The sequence below is a fragment of the Amblyomma americanum genome, chromosome 3 (genome assembly GCF_052857255.1).
Source record: "Amblyomma americanum isolate KBUSLIRL-KWMA chromosome 3, ASM5285725v1, whole genome shotgun sequence".
Classification (NCBI taxonomy): Eukaryota; Metazoa; Arthropoda; class Arachnida; order Ixodida; family Ixodidae; genus Amblyomma; species Amblyomma americanum.
In genome coordinates this window covers 67063895-67073375 of record NC_135499.1, presented here as the reverse complement: position 1 = coordinate 67073375, position 9481 = coordinate 67063895, and the positions used below count along the sequence as shown (strand labels likewise).

At 50.9% G+C, this 9481-nt stretch overlaps 1 protein-coding gene across 1 annotated transcript; it reads right to left on the bottom strand.

Annotated features, from left to right (window-relative positions):
* Nucleotides 1-479: 479 nt before the first annotated feature.
* On the bottom strand, nucleotides 480-1493 carry LOC144123800 (uncharacterized). The gene has a single exon (XM_077656548.1). The coding sequence runs from the start codon at nucleotides 1491-1493 to the stop codon at nucleotides 480-482; it is 1014 nt and encodes a 337-aa protein (XP_077512674.1).
* Nucleotides 1494-9481: the final 7988 nt, after the last annotated feature.

Genomic DNA, 9481 nt, shown 5'->3' with positions numbered 1-9481 from the left:
CGCAACCGGTGGGTGGGTTACGCCGACGGCGACGGCGTCGACGCCGACGCCTAACAGCTATCGCTGTAAAACGTCATAAACGGCATTGTGGAGTAAGGCCAGCGGTTAGAGGCGCCGGTTACGAATCTAATTGGCTTGGTCTATAACCCCACGAATGCCTATATCCTTCAACACGAATTTTATTGCGGTGAGACTTTTGGGGCGTGGACGGACGTAGAATATTTGTAAAAAATGCGTGGTGAAAATGTTGCCATTAAATGCATCCCTGGAATTATTTAAAAATTATTTAAAACTCATTTTTCACCCGGGATCACTCAAAAATATATTACTCGGTCCGCGTATTCTCTCCACTTACGCTGAAAGTTGCTCCACGATGTCAATGCGGGGTCACAGGAACAAGCAACGGGGAAAGCAAAAATTCTATGTCGGGTCACAGTCACGTTTATATACCGCAGTGATGAGAGCATTGCAGCTGGACGTCACTGCGGAGACTGGGAGCGCGATTGCTCCTGAGCGCCCGGGGATTCAGTCTTGTTGCGTTCAGGGTGAGCCTTCTGGGTCTCCTCCATTTGAGCCAGCTCCTTGTCAGTTCGACGGAGCTCCACCTTGACGAAGCCATCCAGGAGGTCCCCGTACACGATGGGCTCCTTGACGTCCGTCGGTTTCATCGTGTGCCACGACAGCTCGACAGCGCCGCGGTCTGTGGGCGCGCAGACTTCCCACTGACGCCCCACCTGGCGGAAGTGCGTCGCCACTTCTATCCGTTTGAAGGGACCCAGGTGGGCCTCTTGGACCACGTTTCCGATTTCCGAGTAGGTGTAATCCTCGGTCATTCGCGACAGCTGGAGCATGTTGGCGTCGCTCAGCGAGCAGGGCACCTGGCCGATGTGCGCCTTGATGAGCCGCATCCTCTCAGCCGATCCCGGCAAGCCCACGTGCACCCACCGTTCGAAGAGGGGCTCCAGGTCCCGCTGGAGGAGCCAGGGCTTCCTCGCGGACGCCACCACGGCCAGCTCTTCGTTCTCCGACGAAACCGCTTGCCTCAGGTAATCGGGCAGCTCGCGCCGGAACCGCTGCGCGTACTCCATCTCGTCCGGCGCTAGTGTGTTCCCGTAAATGGTGTCCAGCAGGTAGAAGAACACCATCTTCACCGTTCCCTTGCCCTTGTCCGCGGTGAAGAGGGACTGCAGTTCCTTCTGGCAGTCGCGCCCCGGAGTGCGGCCCAGGAAGTGCTTCACCCGAACGTAGTGCACCTTCCAGCGGGGGTTCTCCTTGGCCGCCAGCTTGGCGAGGTAGATGAAGGCCGAGCCGGACGCCCCGTACAGGAGCATGGTGCGGCCCTCCAGCGGATATCCATGCACGAAGCTGAGCAGCTGCCGCTCGGCGGAGAGGCAGCCTTCCAAGCGCAGCGTCTCCTCGGCCGAGCTGCAGCCCCCGGGTGAGGTGGGCGAACCCGAACCCCTGCTCTCGTTGAGCAAGATGACGGACTCCATGGGTTGGCACACGCTGAGCCGGCGGCGGGTGCCCGCCAGCGCGGGCGGCCGTGGGGGCGTCTTGGTGGGCGTTGCGTCGGTACCGGAACTGCCGTGACCGCTCCTGCGCGAAGCACGGGTGCCGCCCGCTCTTCTTCTTCCTCTGCTGCGCCTTGGACGAACATTGCTAGGCCCCACACTGGGGAACGTCCAATCCGCAACGAGAATGGTGACGATGGCGATCGCGGCTACGCTCTCTGTGCCAGAAATTGTAATTGTTGCTACGATGATGAGCACGATGATGCGGCCATTCCCTCCAGATTCTAAGTGATCAAGCACTGCCTCGCGGGCGAACCCGCACACGCAGGAGACAGAAAGGCATGGAATTCTTCAGTAGCTAAGTCACAGTTGAGTTAGTTCAGTCGATTGCCTTGAACGCACTAGTAAGGAATTGGCTAATTTGAGAAGGAGCGGATTTTAACATAACGGCTAGAATTACAGAAAAACGAAGTTAGAAGCCTACCACTTTCTTCTATCGTAAAAAATCGCCATTTAAAGGTTGTGAACTTCATAGCTTTCCAACCAAATAATTTATGGATCTCTAGCATACTCGGGGACTATGCACTAGGTTAGATATTTCGGTCTCCGCAGGGTAAAGTTTAGGTGTTATTTCGGTTTCGCTTCCGTTTCGCAATGCGCGCTAAATACTTAAATATTACAGCTAGTTTCGTCGAATAAGAGCGGTTTCCAGTAACGCTGATACAAACTTTATGCAACCAGTAATTTTTTGCTAGTTCTTGGCGTTTCTTCGGAGGAGCACAGGGCCTCTCCAAACGTGAATTCGACTGTGTTGAGGGAGCAGACGATGATTGATGCCAGATGATGGAGAGAAAGAGAAAATATATTTACAGGATGTACATTGGCAAACTGCGTTACAGGCTGAGTCACACAGACAGTCGAACTGTCACTTAAAATAAAAGATCTCACACAGAAAAACTAGACAAGACCTTACTCATCAACACGAGGTTAGAGCCTTGGTCTGTAGAATTACGTGCCACTGCACGGAGCCTCTAGCTCAACTAGACAAGACTACTCTCCAATGATTTTACATGGAATTTTAAAGCTTTTTCAAACAAAAAAGTTAGGGCGGGAATATTTTGAGGTCCGCCCTAACCTTCGATAACCAATGGAGGTAGTAGCCACAGCCCCTGAAGGTTGGACCCAACTTCGAGCCCGGGGCCTGGCTAAAAAAAGAAACACATACAGAAAACATTCTGAAAACCCTCTCCCCCCCCCGGGGGGGGGGAGTTCTCGCCCTTATTGCTTGATGCTTTCCCCTTCCCTGCCGCACCCACGCGTCGCCTCTCGAAGGATGAAACGTTTTTTTTATTTTCAGCTAATTGGCGGTACCACTAATCCGCTGCTCACCGCAGGAATTTCAGACGGCGGAGAACCGCGACGCTTCGGTGCCATCGAGAATGCCAAAAAAGAAAAAAAGGGGCCCTTCGCGGAATGCGAGGTGGTTCGTATTCTGCCGCTGTGGGAATGCTTCCTAAGACCAAGCGGCACCACGTGCTCGTTGTTTGCGCCTCGGATGCATTCCTGGTGCGCTTAACAAAGCCAGGTGTCTTCGGCCGTCACAGCTGTGCTGTGACGGCCGAAGCAGCCAGTGCCTCCTGCGCCTTTGCCACTGCTTGGGGGGAGGGGAGGGGGGGTAGGCGGGTAGGGGGGAGCTCGGAGCTTCACTGAGAGCTCTCCACGTAGACCGGAGGCCCGCAGTGACCGCAAGCTAAGGGGAAAAAAAAATGTACGCGTTTATGAAGAGCGGCCTTACACAACCTGTGGGCATGAATTAAAAAAAAAAAGCAGCGATAGTGTGAGTATTGTAATACAAACTGACCCACACGCGTAGCACGGGTAGGAGGAAGAGGAAGACGAAGACGAAGACGTTGTTCGATCGCCTGTCGCCTCAGCTCTGTTTATTTAGCTAATTTTTCCTAATTTACCTAGTTTTATTTGAATATTCGAGGACGGCAGCATCTTCAAGGCGGTACTGTACCTACGGGAAGAGTGCGGCTGCTCCGGCGCCGGCAAGCCTAAAGGGACCACGCCATTCAAAGGAGGCTGGCTCGGAAGAGGCGGACATGGCTTCCCAGGCTGAGGAGCGACCAGAACATGGACTCGACCACCCGTCCAGCCAGACCTCATCGGTAAGTGGGGCTGAGTCAACGATCGTGGACGGTGACGAGTCAGTGGCCGATATGGCTGACGTGGACAACGAGGGCTTCAAGTTGGTGAGTCATCGCAAGCAACGAACGGTAGGGATCCCGGTAGTGGTTGAGCCCACAGAAAAGGGGGTTGATTTAAGAGAGAAGAATCCCATCTTACTTTTCGCGGCCATTCAATCACTGCTGGGATCAGCTCCGATTCGAAGTCGGTTCACCATGCTAGAGGCTCTTCAGCTGGATGTCTCGACGGAAGAGCAGGTGGACAAGCTCCTGCAGAGCTCCCAGATTTTTGGCATCAAAGTTAACGTGCGGTTGCGCCATTCCTACATGGAGAACGCCTGTGTTATTAAGTGTGTACCAAAGTGGTATTCAGAACGCGACCTACTTGATTATCTGAAACCACAAGGTGTACTGCACGTGAAACGACTTGCGCGTCGTGCGGAGTCTCCAGGAAAAGAATGGGCTGCGAAACCTACAAACTCTATCGTGTTGACATTCGCTCCCAACTCAGAGCGCCCCGAAAAAATTGATCTGGGATTCACAAAACACACAGTTGCAGATTTCACTGAAGCTCCTCCACGGTGTTTTAGATGCCAACGGTTTGGGCACGTGGCCAAAGTTTGCACAAAGGATCGACGCTGTAAGCGGTGCGGAGGCGACCACAGCTTAAAAACCTGCAGGGCAGATTTTGCTTGCGCCAATTGCGGTGGCGATCATCCAGCGAGTTTCGGAGGCTGCCCCTTCCGTGTGAGCGCTCTGCCCCATCGGATGTCCTTTATTGCTGGTCCAAAACCCCCACCGACTGAGACGCCTGTCTTAGGATTAGACGAGTTCCCAGTATTGGAGTCTGATGTTGTTGCGTTGCCCTACAGTGTCCCTAAGAGACCTGAGTCCAGCAAGACGCCAATGCCCAGTGCGCGCGAGTCGACTGTTCGACCTCCAGCAAAAAGTGTCCATGTTCCTGAGCGGCCGGATCACAGCCAGACTCCACGGCAAGGGGGACCCTCATATGCACAAGTGACAAAAAAACCAGCTACTGCGGCCAAGAGTGTGTCCCCGTCGGCATCTTTTGCCGATGTTGTGAGTGCGTTGCGCAAAATAAGGAGCTCAAAAATCAAGGTATGTTTGACCTTCTTCATGTTTTGTTTGGGGCCCTGCGTTCACATGTTCCAGCGATGGCGCCTGGTAACCTGAAGAACTTCCTACAGCTGGTGCTTTCTTTTGAGTCCCTAATTTCCACCTTCGCAGCAAACTTCCTTGCGAACTAGAATGGATGGGGCTAAACCTCGTGGATCTCATATGCACCGAAAAGTGCCGTTTATATTGCAGTGGAACTGCGCTGGGATTTTAAGTCGGTTAGCTGAACTCAAACTATTCTTGAAAGAGACTTGTGTTCCAGTATTGGCCCTGTCAGAAGCTGGCCTGCCAAGCGGGAGATGTTTGACTGGATATGTCGCCCATAAAACTGCAGCATAACGTCATTTTCTGCAGGAAGTGCTGCGCTTTACATAAGAAGAGAAATTCCACATGTTTCTCTAAGCGTTGCCGATCTTTGCACGGATGACATTGAGGTAGCGGCTGTGAGAATACAGCTCTGCTCTCGAACCCTTTCTATTGCATCCGTGTACGTGTCTCCGCGGAAGAAGGTAGCATTAGATTTGTTTCTACAGCAGCTCTGCGACCGCTGCCCAGCACCTAGAATCATCTGCGGTGATTTCAATGCCCATCATGCCGTTTGGGGTGACAGGAACACGGATTCCCGTGGACGCAAACTTGTAGAGGTTTTTGACAGTTTGGACCTGTGTTGCCAATGACGGAAGCCCCACTTTTTTCTGGCCTCCAGCCTCAGCGACAGCTATAGACCTGACACTGCATTTACCTGACGTCCGCGTGAGTTGGTCAACAGCGCCTGACCGCATGGGAAGTGATCAATATCCGATTTTTATGTTTGCTGCCGACTTTCGTATGCATGGTCCTAAAATTAGCAACGTGGTCAACTGGGACAAGTACAGAAAACACCTAGAACGTGTTTCTGGTGATGTTGTTGACAAAATGATTTCTAGTAAGCTAGCAGCAACTACGGCGGTCAAGTTGCCTGATCATTTTCCGGCCCCGGATTTAAAACTCAGGAACCTTTGCGCAGCGAGAAGGGCGGAGCGCCAACTCGTGCGGAAGAAGGACGACAAGCAACTGAAGACGACCTTCAATAGGCTGAATTCTGCTATTAGACGGCACACGAACAAGCTGTACAGGTCGCAATGGGCCTCATTCTGTGCTAGTTTGACTGTTCTCACCGATGACGAGGATATGGCGAGTTATTGGCAGCCTTGCTGGAGAATCTCGCCCTTCGAAGCCTTTTGAAGCTCTTGCAAAACGCAAGGAAAAACCTATTGTGTACTTGGCAGAGGAATTTGCAGACACACTCGTACCTAATAATTCTGGAATATATATATATATATATATATATATATATATATATATATATATATATATATATATATATATATATATATATATATATATATATACCACCTGAGTCCTCCAGGTCTATCATGGACGTCCCGTTCACGCTTCGTGAGCTTCAGACTGCACTCAGTGGTGGCCTGCGGCGCCGGTGTTCACCAGGTCCCGACGGCATCACCAATCAAATGCTGAATAATCTGCCCTTGCAACTCAGAAAGGAGCTCCTCAACTTCATCAATCGAGTTTGGGAGACTGGCGATGTTCCTCCGTCATAGAAGGTGGCACATGTAGTTCCGGCACTGAAGCCTGGCAAAGACATGACAGACCTTGCCTCGTATCGCCCTGTGTCATTGACCTCCTGTGTAGCTAAGTTGATGGAGAAGCTGGTAAATGAACGCTTATCATGGTGGCTTGAGGACAGCAAGGTTCTGCCATCATGTATGGCAGGATTCCGCCGAGGGCTTAGTGCCCAAGATAGCGTCTTAGACTAGATCAGTCACATTGAACACCAGAGAGCTTTAGGCCTTTCCACATGTTTCCACAGACCTTAGCCATTTTTCTTGATGTTGCGAAAGCTTACGACAGCGTGCTTCAGAGCTCGATTCTAAACAGTTTGCAAGGCATGGGCATACAGGGCCATATGTTAAGATTCATTTACAAGTTTATAAGTGATCGCGCGGTTCGTGTACGGTTAGGGAGTACGTTAAGCACCGAACGGGTTCTATCACGAGGTGTGTCTCAAGGAAATGTTCTTCCCCCACGCTCTTTAACGCCGTAATGGCTGGCCTACCCGATTCGTTGAAAAAAAGTTGCAGGCAAGTGCGTATGTCACTTTATGCTGACGACATCTGTATTTTGGATTACTGGCTACCAACACAAGCGATTAGCCCTGATAGCTCGACAGGCTATACTTTCGGCACAAGCTGACCTTCAAGGTGTGGGGTTGTCTCTGTCAGTGGACAAATCCGGCTTTATTCTGTTTCTAGGTGTAGGAAGACGTCAAGCGCGGTTGAAGACAGACCTCGGTCACTCTTGCATCCGTCAATTCAACCACACACGTTTCTTGGGCGTCATTATTGGCTCCCGTCTACAGTGGCGAAAAGCTGTAGGCGCGATTGTTTCATCTATATCTTCTCGTCTCAATGTGATCCGTAGAATGGCACGTGAGCAATGGGGAAACCATCCTTCTTCAATGGTCAAAGTTCATGAAGCGCTGGTGGTCAGTCGTGTAATGTATCAATTACCTTTAATTTCCTCTCGGCATCCCAACTTGAACGTCTCGAAGTTGCCCACAGAAAGGGCCTAAGAAGAGCCATTGGAGTTCCTCAGGCGGCTGCGAATGAGGCAGTACTTCATGAGTCTCTATCAAAACCTCTTAGCCTTGTCGCTTCTCAAGAGTCTACTAATGCATCTTGGCAACCCCCTGGTCTTTTCCGACCCTCGACTGTAAGGTCACAATTCCCCATGTGAGCGCAAAACGCAACTCTCCTTTGGCAGCAACGCGTTCGCTTGTACTGGAATACTTGGAAACAGAGTATGCCTGCCATCTTCAAATTTTCACGAATGGTTCTGTGGACAAGGTCAAACAAGCTAGCGCAGCGGCTTTTTACATTCCTTCTTTGGACTGTAAGTGGTCCGTACGCTGTACTGCTGTCGTATCCTCCACAACGGCTGAAAGTGTTGCTATTGAGGCGGCTTTACGGAAGTTAGGGTCTTGTCCGGCTCAAAACGTTGTCATCCTAACTGATTCAAAATCTGCCCTTCAGAGGTTAGAGCGCGGATTCCCTACTAACGCCTTGTCTCTAAGCTCTCTGCGCTTGGTGCAGAATCCGCACACCAGAGGCTTTACTCTACATTTCCAGTGGGTGCCCTCTCACATAGGAGTCAACGGTAATGAGGTGGCAGACAGTCTCGCCCATGAAGCTCTCTCAAGGATTCCATCAAAAAAAGTACCTCAAGATGGGAAAAGTCTCTGCAGGAAAACGGTGCTCGATCACTTCAGTACCCTGTGGAGTGCGTTCCACAAACCATGTGTGACCAAGGGACTGAGAAGATCTCAGGCGACCCTTCTACATCGAATTCGCACGGCCTCTGCTCGCACTCCTGCATGGATGCATAAGACCGGCATAGCATCGTCTCCGCTCTGCTCTTTATGTGGTGTGTGCGGGGATATCGAACATTATATTATGTACTGCCCAGAGTACAACGCGGAAAGGCATGTGATGTTCGCTTCCTTCAAAAAGACAGGAACCCGTCACAGCACAGTGCAGGACATTGTCTACCCGAGTGGAAACCAGACATGCAGAAGGGAGGCTGCACGCCTTCATTTAACATTTGTGCAGAACACGGATCTTGTTTTTAAATGGTGACAGCAGGAACGGACTATGGCCTACTGTGATTGAATGTGTGCGTAGATGGTGTCTTCCGGAGTGGAGTACTTTATACTGTGAGTGAATGTGTGTATGGAGTGTGGCACTACAATGGCCTATGTTCTACTGTGACTGAATATGTGCATAGATGGTGACTTCTGGAGTGGACTGTGATGTGAACTGTGTGGATTGATTGTGTGCATAGATGGTGACTGCGGGAGAGAATGTGTGCTATTATAAGAGACTGTGCGCTTAGCGGGGTAGATGCGGCATTGCTAATATCGAAGGGACGCTGCGGTGGAGCAATTGCCGGCAGATAAAGCAAGGCTAACCCCACCTGTAGCATTCAACACCTCAACCTCAACCTCATCCTAGCTCCCATATTCGGGCCAACATATGCCGAGACATGTCAGATAACAAGACTTCCTGAGCGGCGGCTGATCTTAACGCCATTCGCGCAACGCAAAGGGGCGGAAGTCTTAGACGGCCATGAAGTGTCCCACTTTGACCTGTTGGCTAACAGACTGATCACGACGTTTAACGACTCTCGAATGCGATAATTAAAATCGAAAGCAATATTTAGTGGCAAAACTTATGGGTTGCTTGGCCTGGGTTTTGTAACAGGCTTTGTTTTCAGTTTGAATTCACGCAAACACATAAAAAACTCGTGCACACAGTGTTTGCCCGATAGCCGCAAATGGTACACGGAGCACGCCCATGCTACTAATTGCCGTCCCATAATTTCTTCCTGAAGCATTTTCTTTCTGCCGACTCAGGCCGGCGACAAGGCGCCTCGTTCTTGGACGGGGACGTTTCTCTCAAAAACTTGGGGCGGACGTATACACCTAGAATATATAGGCTATATAAAAAATCCATCTTTGCTTTGACGCTGCAACGCGGAAAGTTGTGCTAGAAATATGCGATGAATTACGAATATTTCCGGTACAGT

Coding starts and splice junctions, on each gene's coding strand:
- LOC144123800 (XM_077656548.1), bottom strand. CDS start 1,493: ATGGAGTCCGTCATCTTGCTCAACGAGAGCAGGGGTTCGGGTTCGCCC.